At 52.1% G+C, this 26,949-nt stretch overlaps 10 protein-coding genes across 10 annotated transcripts; 6 read left to right on the top strand and 4 right to left on the bottom strand.

Annotated features, from left to right (window-relative positions):
* Positions 1 to 397: 397 nt before the first annotated feature.
* Positions 398 to 2,151, top strand: CKM354_001066000 (uncharacterized protein; the record flags this gene model as incomplete). The annotated part of the gene is made up of 2 exons (XM_044806124.1): positions 398 to 475; positions 535 to 2,151. The coding sequence occupies 2 exons, from the start codon at positions 398 to 400 to the stop codon at positions 2,149 to 2,151; spliced, it is 1,695 nt and encodes a 564-aa protein (XP_044662059.1).
* A 642-nt stretch (positions 2,152 to 2,793) lies between these two features.
* Positions 2,794 to 4,756, top strand: CKM354_001066100 (uncharacterized protein; the record flags this gene model as incomplete). The annotated part of the gene is made up of 3 exons (XM_044806125.1): positions 2,794 to 3,937; positions 3,997 to 4,578; positions 4,638 to 4,756. 3 exons carry the CDS (start codon positions 2,794 to 2,796, stop codon positions 4,754 to 4,756), a joined length of 1,845 nt encoding a protein of 614 aa, XP_044662060.1.
* Positions 4,757 to 5,909: 1,153 nt separating this feature from the next.
* On the top strand, positions 5,910 to 8,810 carry CKM354_001066200 (uncharacterized protein; the record flags this gene model as incomplete). The annotated part of the gene is made up of 6 exons (XM_044806126.1): positions 5,910 to 6,301; positions 6,349 to 6,765; positions 6,825 to 7,012; positions 7,073 to 7,264; positions 7,334 to 8,642; positions 8,693 to 8,810. The coding sequence occupies 6 exons, from the start codon at positions 5,910 to 5,912 to the stop codon at positions 8,808 to 8,810; spliced, it is 2,616 nt and encodes an 871-aa protein (XP_044662061.1).
* A 363-nt stretch (positions 8,811 to 9,173) lies between these two features.
* Positions 9,174 to 9,683, bottom strand: CKM354_001066300 (uncharacterized protein; the record flags this gene model as incomplete). The annotated part of the gene is made up of 1 exon (XM_044806127.1): positions 9,174 to 9,683. One exon carries the CDS (start codon positions 9,681 to 9,683, stop codon positions 9,174 to 9,176), a length of 510 nt encoding a protein of 169 aa, XP_044662062.1.
* Positions 9,684 to 11,173: 1,490 nt separating this feature from the next.
* Positions 11,174 to 12,836, bottom strand: CKM354_001066400 (uncharacterized protein; the record flags this gene model as incomplete). Its single annotated transcript, XM_044806128.1, has 3 exons — positions 11,174 to 12,206; positions 12,256 to 12,590; positions 12,645 to 12,836. The coding sequence occupies 3 exons, from the start codon at positions 12,834 to 12,836 to the stop codon at positions 11,174 to 11,176; spliced, it is 1,560 nt and encodes a 519-aa protein (XP_044662063.1).
* A 1,556-nt stretch (positions 12,837 to 14,392) lies between these two features.
* Positions 14,393 to 15,031, top strand: CKM354_001066500 (uncharacterized protein; the record flags this gene model as incomplete). Its single annotated transcript, XM_044806129.1, has 1 exon — positions 14,393 to 15,031. The coding sequence occupies one exon, from the start codon at positions 14,393 to 14,395 to the stop codon at positions 15,029 to 15,031; it is 639 nt and encodes a 212-aa protein (XP_044662064.1).
* A 617-nt stretch (positions 15,032 to 15,648) lies between these two features.
* Positions 15,649 to 19,119, top strand: CKM354_001066600 (uncharacterized protein; the record flags this gene model as incomplete). The annotated part of the gene is made up of 2 exons (XM_044806130.1): positions 15,649 to 15,696; positions 15,748 to 19,119. 2 exons carry the CDS (start codon positions 15,649 to 15,651, stop codon positions 19,117 to 19,119), a joined length of 3,420 nt encoding a protein of 1,139 aa, XP_044662065.1.
* A 1,115-nt stretch (positions 19,120 to 20,234) lies between these two features.
* Positions 20,235 to 21,051, top strand: CKM354_001066700 (uncharacterized protein; the record flags this gene model as incomplete). The annotated part of the gene is made up of 2 exons (XM_044806131.1): positions 20,235 to 20,570; positions 20,629 to 21,051. The coding sequence occupies 2 exons, from the start codon at positions 20,235 to 20,237 to the stop codon at positions 21,049 to 21,051; spliced, it is 759 nt and encodes a 252-aa protein (XP_044662066.1).
* A 685-nt stretch (positions 21,052 to 21,736) lies between these two features.
* Positions 21,737 to 22,926, bottom strand: CKM354_001066800 (uncharacterized protein; the record flags this gene model as incomplete). Its single annotated transcript, XM_044806132.1, has 2 exons — positions 21,737 to 22,706; positions 22,871 to 22,926. 2 exons carry the CDS (start codon positions 22,924 to 22,926, stop codon positions 21,737 to 21,739), a joined length of 1,026 nt encoding a protein of 341 aa, XP_044662067.1.
* A 1,151-nt stretch (positions 22,927 to 24,077) lies between these two features.
* On the bottom strand, positions 24,078 to 26,882 carry CKM354_001066900 (uncharacterized protein; the record flags this gene model as incomplete). Its single annotated transcript, XM_044806133.1, has 2 exons — positions 24,078 to 26,764; positions 26,816 to 26,882. The coding sequence occupies 2 exons, from the start codon at positions 26,880 to 26,882 to the stop codon at positions 24,078 to 24,080; spliced, it is 2,754 nt and encodes a 917-aa protein (XP_044662068.1).
* Positions 26,883 to 26,949: the final 67 nt, after the last annotated feature.

The raw sequence follows: 26,949 nt of genomic DNA on the forward strand, positions 1-26,949 counted from the left end.
CGGAAAGAATGAGCAGCCGGTGGGCACGACCATTTCTGGTTGTCGACAATCTACTTGAACACTGTATCACTGGTCCTACCGCGGAATCGTGAATGAGCGGCAGGGTTTCCTCGTGAGCGTCGGGAGTTCGCATCTGAGTGACCGCGGACAAGAGTCGGCACGGCTCCAGCAACAGGTAGAAGGCCAAGAGTATTCTGTACATCCGCTGATCTAGTATGAAGAGTCACGAGAGCTTCCCTTCCGAGGCCTCAGCAGCTTGCGACATACGTCCTCGGAGCTTGCGAGCTGCGCTGTTCGATGCTGAGCCGGAGTGGGGCATGATGCCCTCGTCCTGTTCAAGTACTACCAGCAACTCACTATCTGCCGTTGTACTGATCCGCCAGATCTATCACGCAAGATGTCCACTACAACTGTCACCACTATCGAGACAGGCTCCAACAGGGCTGAAGACTTGATCAAGTCTGCTGTCGCTGCGGTATGTCTCCGTTCAAGTCACGTCATTCGAGCCTTTGTGCAGACGCTCATTGCTTCTAGGTCGAGAGTGTTGCCCATGGAGGTGATTTCGATGCCAAGTATGATGATGGCGTCAAACCGTCGATGGAAAACCGCTTTGGATTGAAATCATCGTGGGACCATTTCCTGCCTTCGCCAGCGGACATGCCGCAAGGACGTTTCGAGGTCGAGCTGGATGAAGTGATCGTGTATGGCGAAATACCAAAGACAATCGATGGCACCTGGTACCGAATGCTCAATGATCCACACTTTCCTCCGGCCAAGGGTACTCCCTTCGTCGAGGGTGATGGACATTTATGCGCGTTTCGCATTCAGGATGGCAAAATTTCGATGAAAACCAAATATGTCCAAACTGAAAGATGGCTCTTGGAACGCAAGGCTGGTCGCCGCCTCTTTGGGATGTACAGAAACCCATACGACGCACATCCGTGTATTCGACTCGCGAACGATGCAACAGGCAACACGAACATCATTTATTGGGGAGGCAATTTGCTTGCATTAGCTGAGCGCGGACTTCCTTATGCAATGGATCCTGACACCCTAGAAACAAGAGGAGCGGATCCGTTCGCTGGACAAACTCGCGCCAAAACATTTGCAGCACATCCCAAAGTGGATCCCTTCAAGAATGAGCTGGTAACCTGGAGCTATAATGCTAAAGGACTGGCTACTCGTGACTTTGCCACGTACTCAATCAGCGAAGACGGAGTCATATCAAACGAGATTTGGTATCAACAAGACAAGACTGGCTGGCCGCACGATGGATGGATCACAGAGAACTGGATTATCTTGGCCAACATGCCCTTTACCACGAACTCAGAAGAAGTCTTGAAGCAGGGCGGTCACTATTGGACATTTGTGGATGGCCAGCCACAAGAATTCCTGGTTGCACCACGAACGTCTGACGCACCTCGACATCCTTCCTGGAAAGTCGGCGAATTCCGCAAATACGTCACTGACCATGGTTTAATAGTCCATGCTGGAAACGCCTGGGAAGCTGAAGATGGTACGCTGCAGCTCGAAAGCCACTTCCTAAGCTTCAACGTTTTCCCATTTTGGAATCCACCAGGCTACAAACCTCCTCTTCCAAAAGCGAACTGGGTCCGTTACACTATTGACCTCGGCCAGCCAGATGGAACGAAGGTGGCATCTCCTGTTGTTCTTCAGGAAGGCATTTATGACTTTCCAGTGTGGGACGAGCGTTTCACCACAAAGCCAACAAAATACATCATCATGGCCGAGTTCGCCAACAAATTCGAGAACCGAAGACCAGATTTTGACCGCATTGTCAGACTTAACACAGAGACTGGGGAGAAGCAAGTTTTTCATGCTGGAGACGAAAGCTATGTGTTGGAACCAGCATTTATTCCGCGCTCTGCGGACGCGCCCGAGGGCGATGGTTACATTATCTTCTACACAACGAGGGCAAGTACGAACAAAGGCGAGCTGGTCATTTTGGATACCGAAGACATGTCAAAGCCTTTGGCAATCGCGGTTCTGCCTTTCGCGATGAGGAAGCAGGTTCATGGTAATTGGGTTGACAATCCGCATCCGGGGAAGAAGTTGCCATCATTGACGGCTCCCGTCAAGCAAGATGTCAGGCCAACGCCCTGGCAGTCTCAACTTCATATGGTATCATAGGAGCCCGGTGAGAGGAGTCAGAGTCTACAGTAGTTTTGCTTTGATAGTTCTAGTCGCAAGACTTGGTGTGGAAATCGAAATATACGAATTTTTTTTGGCAACCAAAACATTTCAGTGCTTGCCATCGTTTACAATTGATCTTGTTCGTCTTCCAAAAATTTGATTGGTTACAATGCCAACGAATGTGAACACCCGAAGGGTTGAAGCTTTTCGCGCAAACGAGCTGGGCTCACTCAGCGTTTGAAATCAGTCGCCTATAAGTTGGTGGCTTACGAGTTAGTCGTCTACAGCATCGATGAGGAATCATGAAACATTGAATCCAATACTTCTGCTATCAACACAGGTATCCCTGCTGTTGTGGAGTCATGGAGGCGCTTAATGACTCCTCCTCAATCCAGTTCCGAATTCCGCGGAACAGCACAGGACCAAAACAACACACCTGCGGTCGACTCAGCATTCTGACAAACACTACGGTATGTCCGGAGAAAGTCTTTCCTTTCGGACGATGTAAGCAGAGTGAGCTCGGCACAAGTGTCGGGTCTCTAAACTTTAGTATTCACCAGATAGATATACACTGGTGTGAGACGGATGTTTGATGCATATCTCTCGTCGACGCATCTACTTCACCACAATACCAAAAGAATGCCATCTAAAGTCCTTTCGTCTTGGAAACGTGCTCCAAGAGCAGAGCTCGATGAGGTTCCGACTGCAAACATACCGACAAACCCAATACCGGAAGACTTCGATGCCGACAAGATCTTTGAGTCCATCGCCGCAAGCCTTTCACAATTGAGAGCCGAGCAACTCGACGACCAAGCTTTCTGGCGAGACATTCTTGCATTGACTGGCACATGGCGTCACCTGCATGGCTCAGTGCGAGTCGCCTCGGAATGGAATGAATTGGTAGCCCTTCGCCAGCTGTCTAACTTCACCTATGTTCGCGGGAGCGCACATGCGGCCAGGATTGGTAGCGGAGGATTTGTTCCTGGACGCTTCACATTTGACATCGGAGGAGACTGGGTTGGAACTGGATCTGCGATCGTGGCACTTTATCCTCACAGTAATGGAGATTGGAAAATCTGGTTCCTGTCCACATTCCTCGAGTCAGTAGACGGACTTGGTAGTCCAGATGTCTTGGAACCGGTCGTGCAGACAAATGGCTCGATTACAAACGGCCATCACGCGAACGGTGTCCGGGGAGAAGCCTCCCCTAGCAATGGCATCAACGGGCACCGTCATCCTGAGGAATTCGATGTGGCCATCGTCGGAGCTGGTCAGGGTGGTTTGTCGACACTCGGGCGTCTCAAAGCAATCGGCTTAAAAGCCCTCGCACTGGAAAGCCATGATACCATCGGCGGCAACTGGACGTCTCGCTACGATGGAGTCAAGCTACACACTAGCAGATACTACTCAAATTTTCCTTTCGGCAAACACTTCAATAGCGAGGAGTTGCCGTACTTTCTGCGACCTCAAAACCTGGCTCGCGGATTCCAGCAATATGTTGCCGATTATGGTCTTGATGTCAGACTTTCTTCCAGAGTCGAATATGCCAAGTGGGACGAGGATACACAGAGGTGGACTGTGACTGTAAACACCGAAGGCAAGGAGTGGTCCTTGAGAGCGAAACACATTGTTTTCGCCATCGGCACAGTAGGAGCTTTTCCAGCCCGGCCAGAGATCCCCAACGAGGAGTCTTATCGGGGCACAGCAGTGCACTCGACCGCGTTCAAGAATGCCATTCCTTGGGCTGGCAAGAAGGGCATTGTAGTAGGAACAGGAAACACTGGTAAGTCCCCGGCGCTTGCAGAAAGAATGCAATCTCAAGAAGCTGACATTAAATCCAAGCCCACGACGTCGCGGAAGACATGGTGGATTCTGGACTGACTTCAGTGACCATGACGCAGCGGACTCGCACCATGGTCATCCCGATGCAAGTCTTCAAGCCACTGCACAGCCGCTTGTATCATGCCGATGCCGACCTTGCCAGCTCTGATAGAGCCGAGTGGGGCTTGCCGTTCCCAGTCCAAGGCGCAGTCTCAAAGACCCTCTTCGGGCATTGGAGAAAGACAGATCCAGCATTGTACGATGGTCTCGAAAGCCAAGGTTTCAAAACGGAAATACCAAATCTGGTCACGATTCACAACCGCTCAGGAGGTCATTATATCGATGTCGGAGCGGCGCAGAAGATCATCGATGGGAAAATCCATATCAAGAACGGCTTGATCTCCAGTTTCACGCCGAACGGGCTGCGCTTCAAAGATGGCAGCGAGATAGAGGCTGATCTGATCGTGTTTGCTACAGGGTTTAATGTCAACATTCGAAACCAAGTAGCTGCAATTGTTGGAAACGAGATCGGCGAGCTGTTGGAGGACAGTGGTGGTTTTGACCTCGATGGAGAGCTCCGTGGTGGATGGAAACCTCAAGGTCGTAAGTTTCTAACGCTTTGTGCCTGCTGAGGCTGCTAGGAATGCTAACTGGTGTTTCAGATCCCAAACTATGGTACACGGCAGGAGAATTTGGACAGTGCAGATTCTACTCCCGATTCCTGGCTTTGCAGATCAAGGCGGACATCGAAGGTAGGCGATTCCAAGAGTGGAAAGACTGAGGCGCGTTGGTGGCCTGGTATCTTTTCATAGCGCTCATCCAAGGGTGCCAGTACATGGTGTGAGCTGGTTTGCTGGTAAATTTGAAGCTAAGGGGATGTGTTACCGGAATTCGTAAGGTAGACAAGCTGAGGCCCATGCCTGTTATGCTGTCGCGTTGTGAAGTCCTCTTCCTGTGCAAGTATTGTCAACAGAAGCAGACTTGTCAGAAGTCGTGGTGATCCGACTTCGGTCGCGGCAATTGACGGCCCTTGCCAACTTCACTTTGCACTCTTGAGACAAGTCTGCCCTTCGCTTCCATTAGCAACATCTCGCTTCGGCGGCTAACACCTCTTGGAAGCCAGCGCCAAATGCTCCGCGGCATCAGGCGTGACTCTCGGCCGAACAGACGGCCATGAGAGGACTTCCTATTCTTACAGCTCGCTTGAATTTGCTCAGGCAACAAGCGATAGAGCAAGATCGACTTTCCGACTCGCAGACCCGCCGCTCTCAGTGTCGTCCTTTTTGCTTCCATTAGCTGACGCTTGAAAATAGCCGGTAGCAATGGGCTCGACATTGTTTCGCTGTGCTCCACGATCACGAGCTTCAGGCAAAACATTCAAGCACGAGACCACAATGCCGCAGCTAGTTGCTGCTCGACGGGAGGCCTTGACGCGTCAGCATCTGGTCATCACCACGTGAAGTCCTACTACTGCCGCGCTCTAGATCAATGGGGTAACCGAGCCGCCCCGTGGGGCTTAGGAAGCTAAGTCTTTCTTGAAAGGCTTAGTGAAGCTTGAGGACTCCGGAGAACTTCCCAAAGTACTCGCGCTGGATAACTCATTTACGATGATTCGCCTGCCTGCGCCGGATGCTCACAATGGTTGCCGATTTGCAGGGTACCTCCCAGGTAGTAGCCATCATCGTCACATCGTGTCAACTCGAAGGAAGAACGGCACGAGAGTGCTAGCTAGCGCATGCAAAGCGTGCATGTCCAAGTGCCGATGGGCTCAGCGAAAATGGTGTGCGGTATTTCGGCCAGCAAACGCGGGCTGGCACTGCCGCCGCTTCAATACGGGTTGGGCATCCAAGGCCCTTTGACTTAAAATCTCGACCTCCTCGTCGTGCGCGAACCTTGATAACCTGCTACTCTGAGTTGGAAAGGGAGGCTCCGGTATGGCTACTGCGAAACTTTTGTTGGCGTTGCTGCCCTTAGTTTCGGCTCAAGCTGGTGACGTCGGGCCATCAGCTGCACCTTATCCAGGCATTGTCTACCCCAATGCGACTCGAGTCGCTACGGGTGCTGCTTCGAACCAAACATCGCCTCCAGAGTATCCCTCACCATGGGGAGAAGGTCTCGGCGATTGGGCAGATGCCTACGCGAAAGCCCAAGCCTTCGTGTCGGGCCTTACGTTGATGGAGAAAGTCAATCTCACCACCGGAACCGGTTGGGAAAGCCAGAAGTGTGTTGGAAATGTCGGATCTATCCCAAGACTTGGCTTCAAAGCACTTTGCATGCAAGACTCCCCTCTTGGAGTGCGTGATGCTGATTTTAATTCAGCCTTCCAGTGAGTGTCCAAAGTCAGAACGGGAATACAGCCACTAATTTTTGCAGGGCCGGTGTCTCCATAGCGGCGACCTGGGATCGTGCTCTCTTGTACCAGAGGGGATACGACATGGGAACGGAACATAAGCTCAAGGGCGTTGATGTTCAGCTTGGTCCGGTTGTCGGTCCTCTTGGTACTGCACCGGAGGGCGGCCGCAATTGGGAAGGCTTTTCTCCTGACCCTGTGCTGTCTGGAATAGCTGTTGCGGAGACAATCAAGGGTATTCAAGATGCAGGTATTATGGCTTGCACAAAGCATTACATTATGAACGAACAGGAGCATTTCCGACAACCGCCACCACCACAGAATCTGACAGCATCATACTCATCGAACCTGGACGATGTCACGATGCACGAGTTGTACCTCTGGCCCTTCGCTGATGCCGTGAAGGCTGGAACAGCTTCGATCATGTGCAGCTACAACCAGTAAGTCGATTGGCTGATACCTTGAGCGCATTCGAGGCCATATCTGACTCATTGAATAGAATCAATAACAGTTATGGCTGCCAGAACAGCTATACTCTAAATTATCTGCTAAAAAACGAGCTCGGGTTCCAGGGTTTCGTTATGAGCGATTGGGGTGCTCATCATTCTGGCGTCGCTTCTACGCTTGCAGGCATGGACATGAGCATGCCAGGTGACGTTGACTTCGATTCTGGAACCTCATACTGGGGTCAGTCCTCCATCAAACACTCAACATAGTCTTTCGGAGCTGATTCTGACTTGAACGCAGGCACTAATCTCACCATCGCTGTCTTGAACGGCTCAGTCCCTACATGGCGTCTTGACGACATGGCCACTCGCATTGTTGCAGGTTGGTACTATGTCGGTCGTGACCAAAATCAAGTCGAAAATGCACCAAACTTCTCTTCCTGGACGACTGACACCTACGGCTTCGAACATGAATATGCACAAGAAGGCTACGGTCAGGTCAACTAACACGTAGATGTCACCGAGGATCATGGTGCCAACATCCGCGACAGTGCTGCCCAAGGCACGGTTATTCTCAAGAACAACGGAGTCCTACCTCTAACGGGTAAGGAGAAGCTGGTAACTGTCTACGGGTCGGACGCAGGCCCAAACACGTGGGGGCCTAACGGGTGTAGCGACAGGGGCTGTGACAATGGCACTCTGGCGCTGGGATGGGGTAGCGGCTCCGCGAACTTCCCGTATCTGATCACACCGGACTCAGCGATTCAGGCTGAGGTCGTTCAGAACGGCAAAGGCTTCTACGAGTCCATACTGGATGATTACGTGTATCCCCAAATTTCTGCACTCGCACGTCGCGCCGAGCAAGTCAACGGAGTGTGCCTCGCCTTTGTCAATTCTGATGCCGGCGAAGGTTACATCATTGTCGACGGCAACGAAGGTGACAGAAACAATCTTACGCTGTGGCATGCAGGCGATGCGCTCATCGCCAACGTTACGTCCGAGTGCAGCAACACTGTTGTTGTCATCCACTCTGTGGGCGCAGTTGACGTCGAATCATTCTATGATCATCCAAATGTCACTGCAATTGTGTGGGCAGGTCTTCCTGGCCAAGAATCAGGCAACTCAATTGTTGACATCCTGTACGGAAAGACATCGCCTGGCCGCACACCATTTACCTGGGGAACATCGCGGAGCTCATATGGAACGGATCTGCTGTATAGGCTCAACAATGGCGTAGACGCGCCTCAGATCGACTTCACTGCAGGCATCTTCACCGACTACCGAGGCTTTGATGCACGCAACGAGACACCAATCTACGAATTTGGGTATGGCCTGTCATGGTCGACTTTCAACTATTCTGATCTGCAGATCACGCCAGTTCCATCGAACTTCAGCTATACACCTGCCTCTGGAAAGACATCTGCGGCGCCTACCTACGGATCGACTTCAAATGACACCACGCAATATCTGTGTGGAGACATGCACTTTGTTCAAGGCTATGTATATCCTTGCCTGAACACAACGAACTTCACCACTGCAAGCAACGATCCTGAATATGGCAGCCCAGTCTCTTATCCAGATGGAGCGTACGACGGGACCGCACAACTTCGTCTGCCTGCCGGAGGCGCACCAGGTGGCAATCCAGCTCTCTGGAATGTGTTGTTCACAGTCACTGCGACCATCACGAACACCGGCAACCGTACTAGCGACGAAGTGCCTCAGCTCTATGTCAGCCTTGGTGGGCCGAACGATGCACCCAAGGTTCTTCGAGGCTTTGACAGAATTACGATTGCACCAGGCGCAAGTGCGACGTTCACTGTTGGGCTGACGAGAAGGGATATCAGCAATTGGGATCCTAGCACACAGAATTGGTATGTTGTCTCCTCTTGTACGATGAAGTGATTGTAGCTGACAGTACTAGGTACATCTCATCCTACGCGAAGAAGGTATACGTTGGCTCATCATCGCGAAAGCTGCCACTGATTGGGTCACTCGACATATCTGCTTTGATGAAGAATGGTACTTCCTACTCTCGATAAATGCCAGAAACGCTGTGCTGCGAAATGGAGCTTACTGCGGAATTTTCGAGTCAGCATTCTTTCAGAGGGATAAACATCGTCCATAAGATACATCGCTCGCAATGACTTCACAACATTCTTCATTCCATCCTGCACCCTCGCCTTGCCTTCCTGACCTGTTGTGAGGTATCTGGGTATAGCACAGGAGGATGATTTTGGATGCACTCGAGTACGCGCAATATGTCATACTAATTGTATAATGAAGGTTGCCTTGCTCAATTTTTCGCGGGGTATACCACTCGCGACAATGTCCAGTTATGTACACAGGTAGGCGCATCTCTTAGCGTGTGATCTCGGCCCATAAACAGCCACCGATCCACATGCCTAAAACATCGCCAACGGATTCGTAGCATTCTCCGGTCTCCTTTGCATCACGTCCCAATGCTCCTCGATACAACTCCCATTAAATCTCCAAATATCCACAATGATGTTCGGCTCCTGCCCCGGTGTATCCCATTTCGTATGCGCGAAACCAGTATTGTTGTCCAAACCCATATTAAGGATAGTGACATTCGAGCCGGCAGTAACATCTCCAATTGCCGTGAAGAAATCGATGGCGACCTGGCGAGTGGAGTTGATGAATGGATTGTGTTGAATGTAGCCTTCTGAGACGTGGTCGAGAAGTGCGCCGGTGGCGTTGCCTTCGAAGAAGAATTTGTTGAGGAAGCGTTGGAGGATGGCTTTTTGAGTTGCTGGAGAGACGTCTTGAGGTGGACAGTATGGCGCCGCGGGGAGAGGGGCGTCGTTGTATCCAGGGGCACTGGCTAGTTGGAGTGCAGAGGCGCTTGTGGCTGCGAGGGCGATTGCGCCGAGAGCGGAGAAGATGTTGCGCATGTTGGCTGATGGAGTCGGGTTGTTCTTGTGGCAGAAAGAGACTTGTGTTGCTTGTGTATTCCACTGGGTCGGTGGATTCGGCTTCGACAGATTTTATAACTCGTGGCAGAACTGGGTAAATCGCAGCGGAAGATCGACGTGCCATATATTAGAAACAGCAGAACTTGACCATATGGTGCCACGGGTAAGCAGTAGTATCACTGTTGTTGCATGCAGCACCGAATGTCTATCAGTGACGATGCCGAAAGTTATCAGGGGTCGAGATCGTTTCCGGAAGACATGGAAGCCCTGTTCATGTAAGCATGGAACACCTAGCGTGAGAACACGTGCGCGGGCTTCTTGACACCAATGAGCCTGTCTTCGTAGCTTTGACTTTCTCCAGTGTTCAGCTGCCCACCTGGGGAGAACCGGCAGCGAGGATCAGCATGATTTGCTGTACATGAAGTTATTGTCGCGAGCCAAGCGCACGACTACCGGAAGACGATTCCCTGGATGTCCGGTCGAACAATCAGGGTTCTATGTCTGAAAGAGCCGTGAAGACAGGGAGGTTTCTCGTCGATTACTTTAGCGGCTTTCGGCAGTCGAGAATCTGGTTATGCCATGCAATGACTGCATTTGTGCAACACCGACCTTGCACTTGCCTTTATAGTCGTTTGTCATGCCAGAACTGGACTACTCACAGTCTGCATGATGCGCCAGGTACAGTTCTCGGATCAGACTCGAAGTCACGTCAACGTAGGATGCGACAAAGATCGTGCCCCCTGGAGCCGAGACTGTGATGGGTGTAGCGGCTGAGCTGACAGTGACTGCATTCTGTGGCGCGACAAGAATCGCCAAGTCGGATTCTAAGCGAAGATACAACACCGTCTGTGCTGGACATCCACCGCAATTCGATCGTCCAGTGCGGCAGTGAGTTGCTGTCCGCGAAAAGCTGATGTAGCAAGTCGCGCCGTACGTATTTGTGTGACCAGAACTACATACGCTGAGCTCAAAGTCGATGTGGCGTTCAAGACCAAGGTGTAGATTACGGCAGCATATGGCGGATTGCAGTTTCCTGCGATCGTTGCTGTGGAGTATCGCCAGGTAGCAGGGATGGGGAGACCAGAAATGGCTGCCGTTACGCAGCTATTGCTCTGAGCAGACCTCAGGAGTGCTCAGCCAAAAATCATGCTCAGGCACGACTTCGTATTCGAGAGGCGTGTCCGAGGGGAGAACCACTGGCATATCGACGGAGGAGCTCTGCTCATTAGCTTGACTTTGTAATAGAAAGGTGCAACCAACAGAGACCGGCTTGAAGAAAGGACCTCAGCGAGCGCAACATATCCTTGTGATCGCAGATGGATTGTAGTCAAACACTTCTGACAGTTTTTCAGCGTGAATGCCTTTTGTTGATAGTCCAATCTGGAAGTTGCAAATTAAACTTGATTGAAGCGTAATTCGTATCATTGGTCGTCTATGTTCTTTTCCCTTGCTGATCTATGTCATTATTCTCAGACTCGGTCTTCAATCTGCGAAGACTTTTCGAACTCTTTGTTGTTATATTCCTTGCGGGCAGCAGCCTCTGCCAAACGCTCGATTTCCGGGTCAGGCTTCTTCAACGAGGCCTTAACAATGGCAGTAATCGAGCTGTGTTCTTGGAACAGCGTGTTCATCTGTTCGAGACTTCGTCCCATTGTCTCAGGATAGAAGAAGAAGACCATGAGCGGAATGCAAGCTCCAAGCACAGCGTATACGATATAGTACTTGTAGCCAATTGACTCGATGGCAACCGGGGTGATCATGAGTACCGCAAAGTTCATGAGCCAGTGATTTGCCGTTGAGAAAGAGGTCATGGGCATGCGCAGCCGTGTAGGAGCCACTTCTGTGACGTAGAGGTAGTTGCATCCGAGGAAACCAATAGGTACGAAGAAGTTGAAGAAGAAGACGAAGAACACAGAAGCGATCTGTGCCGACTTGTTGCTCGTTGGGAAGCTGTTCGTAATTGCCAGCGCAGTCATGCAGAGTGACATGCCCACGCCACTGACCATGAAGAGCTTGCGGCGTCCGAATCGATCGATTGTGAAGAAGGCCACGAATGAACTGAGGAATTTCCAAGTGAGACATCCACCAGATAGGATTCGCGCTGTCTGGCTGTCGAGACCGAGGCCTTGCTCGAAGATAGTCGTGCTGTATGAGCTGATGAGGTTCGATCCGCACCATTGCTGGAAGAATTGAATTGCGAGGCAGAGCATGAAGCGATAGAGCACCTTGTCTTCGCCCATTTTGAACAGATCTCGTTTCCTGGCAGAGTCCTTCGTCGCTTCGAGTGTGTGTTCGATCGCTCCCATCTCGTTTGCAACCTCAAAGCTGTCGATTGGCACATCTCGCAGTTTGGCAAGATTGCTACGAGCCTGTTCCAGGCGGCCCTTACTCGCGAGCCAACGAGGAGATTCGGGAACAACGTAGGTGAATGCCATGAGGATCAGGGAAACGATGCATGGGATCATAAGCGGCAGGCGCCATGACAAAGTACCACTTTTGATTCTGAAGCCGATGTCAGGGATATATTGTAGATGAGAGGAAGCCGACTTACTGGTAGAACCCGAGATTGATCCAAGCCTGAAGCACGAAACCCACGGCGATGAACAGGCCATCAATAACCACATGCCGTCCGCGGTTCTTCGCCTGCGAACATTCTGACTGCCAGACGGGGACTGTGGTGCTAAGAGCACCAACACCAATGCCAAGGACGAAACGTCCGATCGTGAATTGCGCAAGGCCGAAGCTGCTGCACTCGAGGATTTCGCCGATCAAGGTCAAAGTCGCTGCGATCAGGACGGTCTTGCGTCGTCCGAGGGTGTCGCCGATAGATGCACAAGCAAGAGAGCCGACCAGTGCGCCAAGAGTGAGGACTGCTACTATGGTGCCCTGTGGAACGCATCAGCAAATTGCCCTATAGTGCAAGTAGCATGCTCTGCTGACCTGAACGGTACTGTGCTCGGACTTCACACTTCCAGTTGTGTGCTTGGTGTCGATTTCCGGAAATGTCTGCACCCAGCTTTCGATCGACAGCAGCCCTCCGACTCCCGCCTGATTGTATCCGAACAAGATGAAGGATGGTAACGCAATGAACAGCGTCTGGATCAGCTCGAGCTGCTTGCCGCTGAGAGTCATCTTGGCGGGTGTCGGTCGGACTTCGCTCGACAAGACAAGGAGCCAAGAAATGAGCAAGACTTCGACAAGGCGTGCGCCAAAAAGGTTGGCGCAGGGAGGAACTGTTTATATACTCTGGACCTTCGCCATCGCCGCGCCGGACGATGGAACGCGCATTGCGCGCTCATGCCATTAGACCCCACTACATCACTTTATCATGGTCACTAATGGAAGCCGGATTTTAAGTCCGTTGTCGACCCGTGGGGACGCTCGAGGTGCACTCCAGTGGAGACAGTATTGCTATGGAGCGTGTTGATAGTGCTCTTCCAATGACAGTCCAGAAGCGTAATAATTCGCGCGGAAAAGTTGATTCACTAACCCCAGTGCATTGACCAAACGACATGTTCTCGTTCTCGTGAGAAACCGGAGCCCCGTGTTGGTGATGCAAATGGAACCAATTTGGCTCTAGAGAATTTTCATCCTTGCCACGTGCCATGTGGATGATGAAAGGAGCACTGGCACAACAGCTGGTAGCATCGGCTCGCCCACTTCGGCAGCGTTGCAGCAAAATTTACACCGAGTAGACGCCGAGATGGGAAAGGGAGTGCAGAGCGCGGACACGATTCGTCCTCTTGTGAAATGCGACTTTCGAGCAGCCAGGAGCATCATTTGCATTGATCGCAGACACTCAATCACTTTGACAAACTGCTCGTGAGCCTGAGGGCTTGGAGGCTGAATTGCGTCGGTGCCGTGCCCGTGGACTAGGAAAGCTGCGTGGAGCCGTGACATCGCCACGCTACGCACGATGGCAACTGGCGGACGTCAATAAGATGTGGTCCCAGTCATTGGTTGGTGGGTGCGTCGACACTCCCAGCTGCGACGTCGGCCTTCCGAATGTGGCAGCTCCGCGCTCCTTGGTGTGCTGTCGGCCATCTCAACGTCCGAAGGCCTTGCTAGTCCATTTGCTCGTCAGGAGAGGTGAGGATATGGTCCGCCGACAAAGTCTCGAAGCCAGCCGTTCTGGAGAAATAGTCACTGCACCTCGATATGCTGTCTCTCAACTCCACAGAGCTTGAGGCCCATCGTGTCAAGACTCGCTCAAACGGATAGGGTCGTGAGGGTGTGTTGTTGGCGATCAGCTGCCAGCATATTGTGGATCATTGCTGGTGGTATACCATCGGATTCGGACGAGAACGAGGTCCGCGTGAATGGAAGGCTCGAGGTGCAAGAGTTGAAAAGGGCCGGACGTGTCTTTTGGCTCTGCTCCCAAGCATTGTGCCAACCCCGCCATGCCGAGGTCGAAGACAGGGGACTCTGCGATGTGATTACCTCCCTACCCTTTGCACCAGACGAGCACAGCATGCAATTGCTGTGTGCAACACTGCTACGGTCTATACCAAGTATAGGGAGTTCTCACGCTAGGTTCGGCCTCGACAATGGACCTCACAGGCAACGTCATGGCAGCAATTGCGCCATAGCTATAGAGTTGCTGAGCTCCACGCAGCTCCAGTACTAAACGCTTCTTCTCAATCTTCAAGCTCGACTCCAGCAGCAGACACGGAATCCTGGGCGAGACAATGGCCTCTTCCCAAGCAAGCACTGCCTCCCTCTTCGCCGCAGCCGAGACGCGACTCTCCTGCTACACCCTCACTAAATCCTCCCCGATCCCCGATTCGCGCATCGAAGAGATCGTGTCCTTCGCAGTCAAGCATGCTCCTTCATCATTCAATGTGCAATCCGCGCGAGCCGTGATCCTACTGAAGGCCTCTCACGACAAACTCTGGTCCATCGCGGACAGTGTCGCCAAATCCACACATCCCGAAGCGCACGAGAAGATGCTAGGAAAGATGATCGGAGGTTTCGCAGGGGCTTACGGCACTATTCTGTGGCTGGAGGATCAAGAAGCGCTTGATGCTCTCGCAGCGAAGAATCCGCTGTTTGGCAACCTGGTACCACAATGGGGAGATCACAGCTCTGGTATGCATCAGTTCATTGCCTGGACGGCTTTAGAGCTTGAGGGGCTGGGTTGTAATTTGCAACACTTCAACTTCATGGACGAGTTCGAGGATGCTGTAAAGAAGGAATGGGAACTACCGAGTACGTGGAAACTGAAGTCTCAGTTGGTATTTGGAGCACCAGAGAATGGGCAGCTGGTGAGGAGGAAAGAGAGAACTTATGCACCACTTGAGGATAGGGTCAAAGTCTTTGGGGCATAGCCTGTCATGAGTCTTCGCAAGAGTGAAAATCTATGTCCCTTGCCGGGTTCACGAACCTCTTCCGCAAGCATTTCTTCCAGAGATGTCGCAACCTCCATACACCCAAGACAGTGGTGGCCCCAGTGATCGCCCAATGAATGCCTCCGTCACGTAGCTGTGGACCGGGTCGAAGGTGGTCCAGGGTGTGCCATTGCGACATTTGTGTTGTGTGATTGGGCAGCGAAGTTTATGTATTTTGTCGATATCCAGTAGCGGGCATAGAAGGAAGTAAGACGCCTCCGATCATGTGTCTCAAGCCTGCAGTAGTCAACGCCTTTGCGCCTTGATATTCAATGCTATTTTCAAGATGGAAGCGAGAATAGCCTGGGCTGACGCACAAGTGACGCCACGTGATATCTTGGCGCGTCTCTAGCGCGCCATGCCACGTGCGTGGGAGCGTAGAGTGTACGGTACCATATCAAACTTCCGAGCAGTTCTAGAACAAAGCACAGCACCTCAAGCTTGAGAACTAAGCCATCCATAAGAATTCACCTTGATGTTACAGACACGCGCATCAGATTACAGAAGGCGCGTATACGACGACACTCACGCGGGAAGTTCCTGCTGCAGCAGCGACGATGAAGTTCGCAAAGGAACTGGACGAGCAGGCAATCGCCGAATGGCGGGTAAGATTTGCATCATACTGCTCTTGCACACAATGCTGACATGAAGTGCAGAAAGAGTACATGAACTACAAGGAAGCCAAGAAGAAGCTCAAAGCTGTCAATAGAGCCGTGCGCAGCGTACCAGGATCTACGAAGACGGAAAGCACGCCTGGCAACTCCCTTGCCGATGCTCCAGTGGCCGCTCTTCTACGACGGAGGCGCCAGAGTTCGCTCGCTCCAAGTAATGCGCAGCGTCTTCGTGGCCATGTCAGGTCCTACAGCGACTCCAATGAAGCTACCTTCTCCCAGGCCGCCGGCAATGGCACTGCTTCGAAGCCACGGCCCATAAACGAGCGTAGTCCGCTCCGACCGAAAGGGGATGCGCAGAACGACAAGCAGAGCCAGCCACAACTCACTAGCTATGGTAGCATCATCGGCAGTCCTCCGCATAGCGACGAGGTGACGCGCTTCAATTCGCGCCAAGCCCCATCAGTTGAACTACCACCACCTGCTGTCGGTGACGGGAACGAAGACTACGAGGACTATGACGAGGATGAAGATGCAGATGAAGATGACGAGGATGGGGACGATGGTACTCTCAGTCCAACATCGCCAACATCACCTAGTTTTCCGAAGCAGCCCCCACGAGTCGTACAGCCTGCAAAGAGAGCAGCGACGCATCCGCTTCCAGACTCGCCTGAGCTGCACCCGCCTCCAACACAGATGGCACATATTGGCAATGCCTACGAGATTCGTGCGCCTCACGACCAAAGCTTAGACAATGCGGATTCAACCAATCCGCGTCTGCGCAACATGTTCGCCAAACGAACTACTTCCACGCCGGGCGGCCGTCCATTCATGAAGCGTGTTTTCACGAGCGGCGCAGACTCATCGCAAGCACAGGATGGCAACGATGTTGCTCTTGAGGCCTATCGCGAGGTCGACTTCCGCCGAGCCGAGTTCTTCCTTTTCTTGGATAAAGAACTGATGAAGGTGGAAAAGTTCTACCACGACAAGGAAGAAGAAGCCAAGTCGCGACTCGAGCAGCTTCGACAACAGCTACATATCATGCGCGAATATCGCTTGCAGGAGATCATGGAGGCCGAGGAAGAGCGTTCGCGCGATCGCGCAAATTCCACCGACGAAGCAAACGGGCGTGTCTCAAAAGAACAGGATGGCGCAAAGCGAAAGCGTACACGTGACATTATATCAAAACCGTTCGTCAAGTCCATTGATTTTGCTGCCACGCATCTCGATAAGGTGCGACCGGGTCACATTGGCAAGACATCTCGGTCCATGGGTGCTCTCGGCTCTCCAGAAATATCCAAGGCACATTGGCTACCAGATCCGAACCAGAAGGACTATGCGAAAAGAGCCCCTCAAGACGTGCCATATCGTGTCGCAAAGCGCAAGATGAAGCAAGCGATGGCAGAGTTCTATAGGGGACTGGAGCTCCTTAAGTCGTATGCTCTCCTTAACCGCACGGCCTTCCGCAAGATCAACAAGAAGTACGATAAATGTGTTAAAGCGAAGCCGCCGCTGCAGTATCTTGACGAGAAAGTGGCCACGTCTCACTTCGTCACTTCTGAGGTTCCGGAACAGCTCATGGCCTCGGTTGAGGACCTTTACGCGCGATACTTCGAGAAAGGCAATCGCAAAGTGGCCGTGAGCAAGCTCCGCACCAAGATGGCCCACGATGGTGATTTTCCTGGAGCCGTCGCGCGTAGCTCAGCCATGCTAGCAGCCGGCTCGGTCTTTGGAGTACTCGGTCTTGTCAAGGGCGTGGAACTGCTTTTCACCGCGGAGGTGGCCAAAGCCACATATACCTCATATCTTCTTCAACTGTACGCCGGCTATTTCATGATGGTCCTGCTCGCATTGCTCTTTTGCGGCTGTGCTGGCTTATTCAACAAGTACCGGGTTAATTATCAGTTCATCTTCGAATTGGACAATCGACGAGCACTCAATTGGCTACAGCTCCTCGAAATTCCGGCATTCCTGTACTTTCTCCTCGGGGTCATCATGTGGCTCAACTTCGATGTCCAAGCTGGCGGCAATACCATGTTCATATACTGGATCGTCGTCCTAGTGGGATTGGCTGTGGCATCCTTCTTTCTACCCGCTCCAACGTTTTACCACAAGGCCAGAGGATGGTTTATATATACCATATGGAGACTATTATTCGCCGGCCTTTATCCCGTGGAGTTCCGAGATTTCTTCACCGGAGATATGCTCTGCTCTCTGACATATTCGATCGGCAACATTGAAGTCTTCTTCTGCCTCTTCGCGGGTGGCAATTGGAACACGCCAGCTTTCTGCAATAGTGGTCACAGTCGGCTGCTAGGCTTCTTGACATGTCTTCCCGGGATCTGGCGTGCATGCCAGTGCATTCGCCGATACTACGACACTCGAGCTTTATTTCCCCACATGGCCAATTGTCTCAAATACATTTTCACGATATCGCAGTACATGACTCTGTCGCTTTATCGCATCGACCAAAGCCTGAAGATGAAGGCTATCTTCATAGTCTTCGCCATATTCAACGGAGTTGCTACCAGCATTTGGGATTTGTTCATGGATTGGAGTCTGGGAGATATTTATGCGAAGCACAGATTCTTGAGGCCCACTCTGGCGTTCCGAAAGCACATCTGGATGTACTACGTTGCTATGGTGCTCGATCCTATCCTGCGTTTCAATTGGATCTTCTACGCCATATACACCTCGGACACACAACATTCTTCTATCGTATCCTTCTTAGTCAGCTTGTCAGAGGTTCTTCGCAGGGGCATGTGGACACTTTTCCGCGTGGAGAACGAGCATTGCACCAACGTCGAGAACGCCAAGGCAAGCAGAGACGTTCCACTTCCGTACAAAGTGCCAGTGGGTGGTTCTACAGCCTGCCTGGTGCATGGATCCAGCGAGCAGGGTTCTGATGAAGAAAGGGCCGCTAGCACATCGCAGCTCGATCCTACATCAATCACTGGCAATTTGGTGCCCGACTCTCCTTCAGGCAAACAACAATCATCTTCAGCTAGGTTTGGAAGTCCCAATGTCAAACCGAAACCTGGCAAAACACCATATCCGACCATGCCTGAGAGCGATCGACGAAATCGCGTTCCTACTTCTGAGATCAGTAAACTTGACTTGGATGGCTCCTCGCCAAAGAAGCCTTCGAATTACAGTACTAAAAGTGCTTCTGGTCGCGACGTTGATCTTGAGCGCCAGCAAACAGCTAATAGTGGTACGCTGCGTTTCAGGCGAGGCGCAGGAGCCAGTGCGGAGGAGGCGCCCACAGGATCACCTATCACACATGCATTGCACAGGATGGGTAGCACTATGAGAAGTGCTCATGCCCAGGATTACACTAAGAAGAAGCCACAAGCGGTGCCAGGTGATGTGGATTCAGATGATGATGACGATGACGATGACAGCGAGCGAGAGTGAGCGAGAGTAAACAGCATTCATTATAATACCCTAAGACAGCGCATTCGGCAGAACAGAGCAATAAATGCATTCCTCCCTTCGGCGCCCTGTGCCTGCGATGATGTGCAAGAGAGGTTGGGAGAAGAAGTTTCACTGACCATCTTAGAACTCATTTCAACAAAACAACAACGCGCCACGAGTTTTGCAGTAATTATAGCACTGATGTTGTCCAGGTGAGTAGCTCAGTGAAGAGGCCCTGTGGCCAGACTTGGGCTGAGCCTGCCGATCGTGTGGCGTCTGTGGAGGTGAAGTTGACTGCGCCATGCCATTGACAGCTGTGACGCAGTGCTTGTCTACTCTTGACTTGATCGACAGAAACGAAGCTTGTTCAGACGAATACTACGATACCAGCGATATTGCAATTGCCAACAATGGAGACAGATTGACCCAGTCTTGTGCTCCTGACTGAATCCAAACTCGGCTCGGACAAGATTTTCCAGAGTGACCGATCAGAAGTTTGGGCAATTGTCGTCCACTCGTGTCGTCTTGTTCTACCAGAGCCTGAGACGCTAATGTAGAGAGCCCTAAGTTCACTTAAATTGTTGTAGTGAACCTGCAAACAAACTCTTGGCACTTGTCATGTACCATTTCTGGGGTTCGTATTCCATATTGTACCAATCACGCGTGTCACGAGGAAAAGGAAGTATGTGATGCTATACCAACAGCAGCATTGACAGTGTCGATCTCTTGGCTATCGGAGAAGCATGTGGTATGGAGTGTTGGCTTCATACCATCCAATCAACGACTTCGAGATTCTGAAGGATTCGCCAAAAGGAGCTGATCCGGCTAGAACTATGTCGTGGCAAGTGGATAGAGTTTGTTCCTGAGCTGTATGTAGACCGACGTCACTTTAAGAGATCCGTGCCATTGAACAGCGACACAGCCTGGTGTTGATCGATCACAGCCTGGTGAAGATCAATGAATCCTGTATAGTTGAGCAAGGTATAATAGAACGATGTCGCGGTGAGTGATGCTGGCTTTTTCGTTCACAAATTTAGCACCGTCCAGACACTTTACAACGAGAAGAAAGAGATCAAGATCGAACAAACGGATACTTCCAAGCAAGAACTTACAAAATGAAGTTCACCACTACTCTCACCCTCGCCGCCCTTGCAGCAACTCAGGTCTTCGCCGCCCCGGACCCACTGAGGACAACAAGAAGAAGGACAGGAGCAGATTCCGACCCAACCACAGCTCCGACACAAACATCCAGCAGGAAGACATCATCTTCCAAGAGCTCAAAAACCGCTCCACCCCAAGTGACAGGTCTCTACGTCCTCGACGAGAATCGAGCTCTAACCGGCTTCGATGCCTCGCTCCTCTGCGCAGACTCAGACGACACAACATTCGTGCTAGGCTGCGCAAGGACAAGCGCACCAAACTCCCTCTGCTCACTCTTGACCAGTCTCTCGGTTCTTCTACCCCATACCATCCCTCAAGCGGTTCCATTCTAACGTTCCGTCCTCCTAGATCACCGTAACAGCCAACCCCACAGGCTACCAAGCCCTCTACACAACCCGCCAAAACGGCGGCTCAGGCACCGTAACTCAAACCTGCAACTTCAATGGTCCAACTACAGCCCCCAGCGCAGCCGCAACCTGTTTCGAATCGGCCTGGATCGCTGTCGGCGGAAGTACAAGCCAAATTCGATCCACGACTTCGACCTATATGACCGAGAGTTTCCCTCCTGTTGCGACGTTCTCTCTTACCGCTGGAAGAGATAATGCCGGAGCTGAGACTTGTGCTGCGAGGCCAACTGGAAATGGTGGTGCTGGTGCTCAGGCTAATCCAGAGTCGAATGATGCGGGATCGATGGCTGTGGGGAAGGTGAAGGAGGTGTATAAGGTTTTGGTGCCTGTTGGTGTGGCTGCTGTCGCTCTTGCGGGTTTGTAATTGGTGTGGGATCGTAGATGGGACGAAATGATGATGCATAATGAGGAATGTGATATGTCAACGTCTGTATTTTGGTTAGCGCTGCGGTATTAAATGTTTCATTGCATGATTGCAATTTACTGCTATTGTCTTGGCCGACACCGTCTGGTCTATCGTCTACTCATTGTCAGTGACTTCGGCGCAACGGAATTCTGTTAGATGTCATGGGTTTGCCATGTATCTGGTCCAAGCCAGACGCCTGATAGTACATGTACTACAGCAGTGAGCAGCGCTCTATGGCTTGCTGACTCAAGTCCGCTAAAAATGCAGCGCGCATAATTCAATAGTCTGCCCATCCATATTGTACAACAATGGTGTTTTCGCACAACTCCATACGCTCGACAAACCGTGATGCGTATCTCAGAAACGCTTCGACTTCCAATAAACCGAGCCGCTGCAATCGTTGTCGATGTAGCCAGATCGTCCGTCATCAGAGATGTCGTTTGCTGCCATCCCAACTCTGCGTTCTCTAGTAATGTGTAAGGAGCGTCATAACAGGCGACCAGGTGCCACAAACCCAAGGAGCAGAGGTCTAGTGAAGGACGCTCATGCCTCGAGCCAGAAACCTCGTGACGCTGCGCCCAGGTGACCTCGCGCAAGGAAATCTGGCAAGGCAAGGGGATAAGTTTGGCAGGCTCGGAGACTTCTAGAATTCGAGCCTGTCGTTCGTGTTGCGTCGCCCACCAGTTTTCTCTGCCCTAGCCTTATCAACCTCAACCCTAGATTGTATTGAGTCGTCGTGTGACCGGAAGAGTATATTCGTATCCATTGGCAGCTCCAATTCCCGCTTGATCGTCTCCCGGATCTTGACGTTCCTGCCGCCATTGTTCTTGGTCCATATCGAGATAACGTCCTCCGTTTGTCGAACGCTCACGACGGCTCCGCAGACCTCGTCACTGGCCTCGTTGAATTGATCGCCGACCATTGTCATGACAAGGCGCTCCCAAAGTCGATCTGCCACGCCCTTTTTCAAGCGCATTGTGAACTTCCCGCCTTGCTTGTTCTCGTCATCCTCCCATACTGGCCTTATACCTTCACGGAACAAGTGGTAATCGGAAACGGGCGGGAGTTGCGATGGGCGCTTGAGGTGTGTGTACACCTTCCAAAAACTCTCTATCGTATCCATCCTGAACATAGGTCGAATAGACTTCTCGTAGTCTGAATTTTTCGAGGTTGGAGGCCTGTAGTATACTACCCATGCATATTTGATGGGGTGTTCCGCACCCGACTCCGAAAGATCGGCTCCCGCAGCATTTTGCGGTTCGGCTGCGGATAATGTGCCCAGCGACTTCTTCAACGTCGGAGCAGGACGCCGAGATATCTCTTTCGCCTCGTCACCTGAGTCCTGCCTCGTGGAAGCGGCCTTTGTCGGATCGAGTGTGCCACCGGGAGTTTTGGGTGTCTTACCACCTCCAAAACTGGCAAAGGCACCACTGCCCAGGCCGAATGCAGATGATGCTCCTGTGCCTGTCGGAGACGAGACGCCAGATGTGCTGATGCCGCTCAAGGAACCAAACGGACTCTTGCCAGACGAGCTGAATCCGCGCTTAATCGAAGGTGAGGCGTGGCTGTCTGCGCGGTCGCTCCTGGTGGTGGAAAGGTTGACTTTGCTGCTACTATTGGTCGCGTGCATGGTCAGCAGGAGCGCGGGATGTGGTCTGGGTAGAAGCGGCGCGGGACGACAAGTGTCATTGACAGGGTGAAGTCGCGTGGTGACAATGGAGGGAGAATGAGACGTTGTGAAGCGGTTGTCGCATGACGTGGGCTGCGGCAGACTTACTTCGATCGGCGAGCCCAGAGGTTGGATGGGCTGTCGTTGGTGTCCTTGTTGGCCATTGAGGCCTCGGGGCGGAGCAGGAAGAGGAGCCGGTCGCACAAGAATGGGCTGCCGTGTCTGCGAGCGTGGTGGAAGCGCGAGGCGGGACAGACGATGCGGACTTCCGATGCGTATATGCGTGCGGTGGGTGGGGAGGATTGGGGGTCGTGGCACTGGAAATCGTCTCGTCGCAAGCGAAAGTTCGTGAATGCGTTGTAGGGCTATGGTAAGAAGCGGCGCTGAAAGAGGATATGATGGTGATACAGCAAATAAGAGTGTGGTGTAGCGGCAGCGATTGCGTGTTTGATGGTATAAAGGTACCTCAAGCTGCCGCAAAGTCGAAGAAGTGGTAGGTCCTGCAAAGAGGGCGGGCCCGCAGTTTACCCGTCGCGCCTTGGCAAGCCGGCTGATGAAATCTTTGACTTTGACCTCGCCTTCTCCTCTTCTTTTCCATACCAAGACCATTTACTCAAATCTTCGGCTTTCCCGCAACTTCGGTTACCATACGTGCGGTTGGACGATTCCGAATGTGGTCGAGAGTGACACCACCTTCAAAACCGGCTGTTGGAGGGTAATCTCGCAAGAGATGGCTCCCATGATTGGCTGTCGACCTAAAGGATGGAACATACCATTTGATCTGCCACAAGTCTTACTCAATTGTGTCAAGCCAATGTCTGCGCGACTCCTAATACCACGGTCTCGCCTGGAGCAGGCGTAAACTTCGCATGCGCCTGATCCCTTCCTTGGACGCTAAGATGTTGCCACATCCTGCGCATGCGTACATGTATACGAGATGTCCTAGACGTGTTACCATTTGCGATTTCGTCTGAAAGAACATATCGCACAGGATGGGTCGCCACGGTAAGCTCTTGAACAAGAATTTTCCACTCATGCTGTGATGACACCTCATGAAGAGCTTTCATCTGGTAAACCAAATCTCGCCCAACCGCTTCAACACATTTTCCAAGATTCTGGTTGGGCTTGCGGACCATAGGCAAAGTCTGATCACTACTCGAGCACTTCATTTCATCGTTCATCGCGGAGACGGAACAGTGCTAATGAGGACTACAGGTAAGTCTACATATTCATCATACATGAGAATTCATATCTGGTCTATTCACTCGTTCAATGCATTACAACTTTTCTTCATTCGCCAAATTTCGCCGCTCGCCTACAACAAGCAGAACGCTAGGGCCACGATTAGTGCGATCACGCTCGTATGTTTTTGCGCACTCGTCTTCGCGCCACCGCCTGTACTCGAGGGCTCCGGTGCGCTTTCCGTTTCTGGCGCTGTGTTGCTCTCCGAGGGCTGCGCTGTCGATGAAGAGGCCCGCGAACTTGTTCTCGAAGCTGTCTCTGTGGTCGACGATTCCGACGTCACGAGATCTGCTGTCACCGTACTACCAGATGCAGCGACTATGATCTCAGCACCGCTGATCGAAAATGTCGTCCCGGATATTGTGACCGCTGGCCCTCCGGGCAGAAGAGTCATTGAGCCGATAACGATGTTCGTGGCCAGAGTCGGCGTAGCAACAACGCCATTTGGCATCGTGATTGGAGAGCCTGGCTGCGCATTCTGCAAGGACGAAGATTGTCCGCTGATGTAGATGCCTCCTCCGGTCGCAGGGAGAGAGTACGTTGTTCCAGAGACCACAACTTCCGATCCAGGCAGAAGCGTCGTACCAGGCAAGATCAACTCCATCACACTTCCCACAGCTACGCCGCCGGCAGTAGGCAAAGGTGATGCGACGCCGTTCACTACAACAGAGCTTCCGCCATCTGCGAGGGAATACGTGGTTCCAGCAAGAACCACGCCAGGCCCACCTTCACTCAACGTCTCGCCACCAGGGAGATCGTACGCGACACCTGCAACAGGAGTTGCAACTGCGCCGCCAAAGGTTATCGGCGCCCCGAGGGGGACTACGAGCTCTGAGGTCTGTCCATTCACCACGATTGCAGAAGCACCCGTGGCCAGGCTCAAGGTCGTTCCTGCTACCGTGACGGCTTCGCCACCTGGACTGATGGTCTGAGAAGCGATCACAAACTCATTGGCAGCGTTGGCAGTAATCGTATTTGGTCCAAACGTCCACTCTGGCGCTGGCACATTCGCGGGTGCTTGGGGTTGTGCAATCGGCGTAGGGTTTCCGTTGACGATTATTACTGTAGCCTGCGAAGGAAGTTCGATCGTGTTACCACCTTCAGTCACAACAGAACCTGGCGCAAGAGTTTGATCACCGACGATGAACTTTGTGCTACTATCTCCGGTGATCACGGTGCCGTCCAACGTGATTTTTGGTTGAGGCACAGGAACGTATGTGAAGACTGGGTTGCCTTCTGTGACCACATCTGGCTTGTTGGCTTCCTCAGGAGGGTTCATTCCAATCACACTGGCAATAATGTCGCCGATGTTCTGTGTCGTTGGCTGTTGAGCAGGCGCATTTGGTGTGTCCAAGGCCGTGCCGGGCCTTCCAAGCTGAGGCGCCTTTGGACTTGCTGTCACTCGTGTCGGTGTCGCCAACTCATCCCCAGGCTTCGCGATGATGACGGTAGGCGCTGCGACAATGGTAGTCTGGGGCCCGTCGAGCGTGGTGCCAGGCTTCGCGACGACCGGGGTTTCAGTAGGCCCAGGAGTGTCCAGCTCGTCTGCTGTCGTCTCGATTACTGGAATTTGAGTCACTGGGTTCGGCGCTTTATCAGTCGTGGTTTGGATGTCCGGCTCAGGCTTAGGGGATCCGGCCGAGGGCTTCAGCGCTCCGTTCATGGTCATCGTAACATGACTGGTATCTGTGAGCTGATTGACAGGAACATGCACAGTCGGCTCGCCGTCTCCACCAAAGTTTGTGCACGAAGCAATGTCCGGGAATTCGCTCTTGATCTTCGGTATTCCAGCAAGAAATTCTGGAAAATCCTCTGGCAGTCGAAACATGTACGCATCGACTGGCCCAGGCAAAACCCCAAACACCACGCCTTCTGCCCAGTCAGTGAAGTTGAAGTTGCTATAATCTCCATCCGGGAAAGATTTCGCAAAGGTTGTGTTGATGTAGACATCTCCGGATGAGCCCGGGATAACAGGCCATGCACCATTGAAGCCAGTGATGGTTGCGGTAGGATAGACGCTTGACACCTGGGTTGCAAATCCGCCACTGGGTGTGATCACTGAGTAAGAGGTGTAATCAGTAGTCTCGTAAGTGGCCATGCATTCTTTGCTTGTGTGAAGATTGATGGCGGAGAAGAGAAAGTACGGAGTGGGAGCGTGGATCGTAAGCGATTGATCCGGAAAACTCGTGACAGTCGTGACATCGATCGAGGTCTTGCCGTAGAGAACTGCATTTGCTGGCAACAAAGTATTCGGTACACCGGAGAGGATATCAGTGGTGTTGTAATATATCGTTGAGTAGTCGAATTTTGTGATCGTGGTCGGGACCGTTGATGTGCATGTCGCATTCGAGAATCCTCCGCAGAACCAGTCCGTGGTCGTTGCTGTCGCGCTTATTGGAGAAAGGGTGTATTCCAATGATTGCATTTGATGTGCGCCATAGAACTCTGTAGCGCTGATCACTGTTTTCGTTGTTGAGTTGCCAGGGACGAGTGTGTTATTGTACTGCAACCATGTTGTGATTACAGTTGCGACTGTGAGATCCACGCTCGAGGTCCACCATGTATTGATGCCAACCCCATGGGGATATATGTAACAGCACGTCTCTGATTTGCTCTTCGGAGGGGCCGTTGTCGTCGAGCGGATGCTGGTTGTCGTGTTTGTAGCTTTCGTCGCTGAAGGCAGGCTTAGACTCGCTGCGGTGGCAGGTCTGCTACTAGTAGTAGTAGTAGTACTCGCTACGCTTGTGGCATTCAACAGGTCTACAAAGGCTCATCAGTATCATCGAGATGGAGACTTCTGCGCGAACAAACCTTGTCGGATATACACGCGCCCTTCGCCAACCGTTGCGGCCACGAGGGCAAGTAGAGAGTACTTCATCTCGGCGTGCTGCCCTGTGAGAACTTCAAGATTGCAACATCAATAGAGCAGACCGCAGGACAAGACT

This window comes from Cercospora kikuchii (genome assembly GCF_019650295.1).
Source record: "Cercospora kikuchii DNA, contig_00007, whole genome shotgun sequence".
Lineage (NCBI taxonomy): Eukaryota > Fungi > Ascomycota > Dothideomycetes > Mycosphaerellales > Mycosphaerellaceae > Cercospora > Cercospora kikuchii.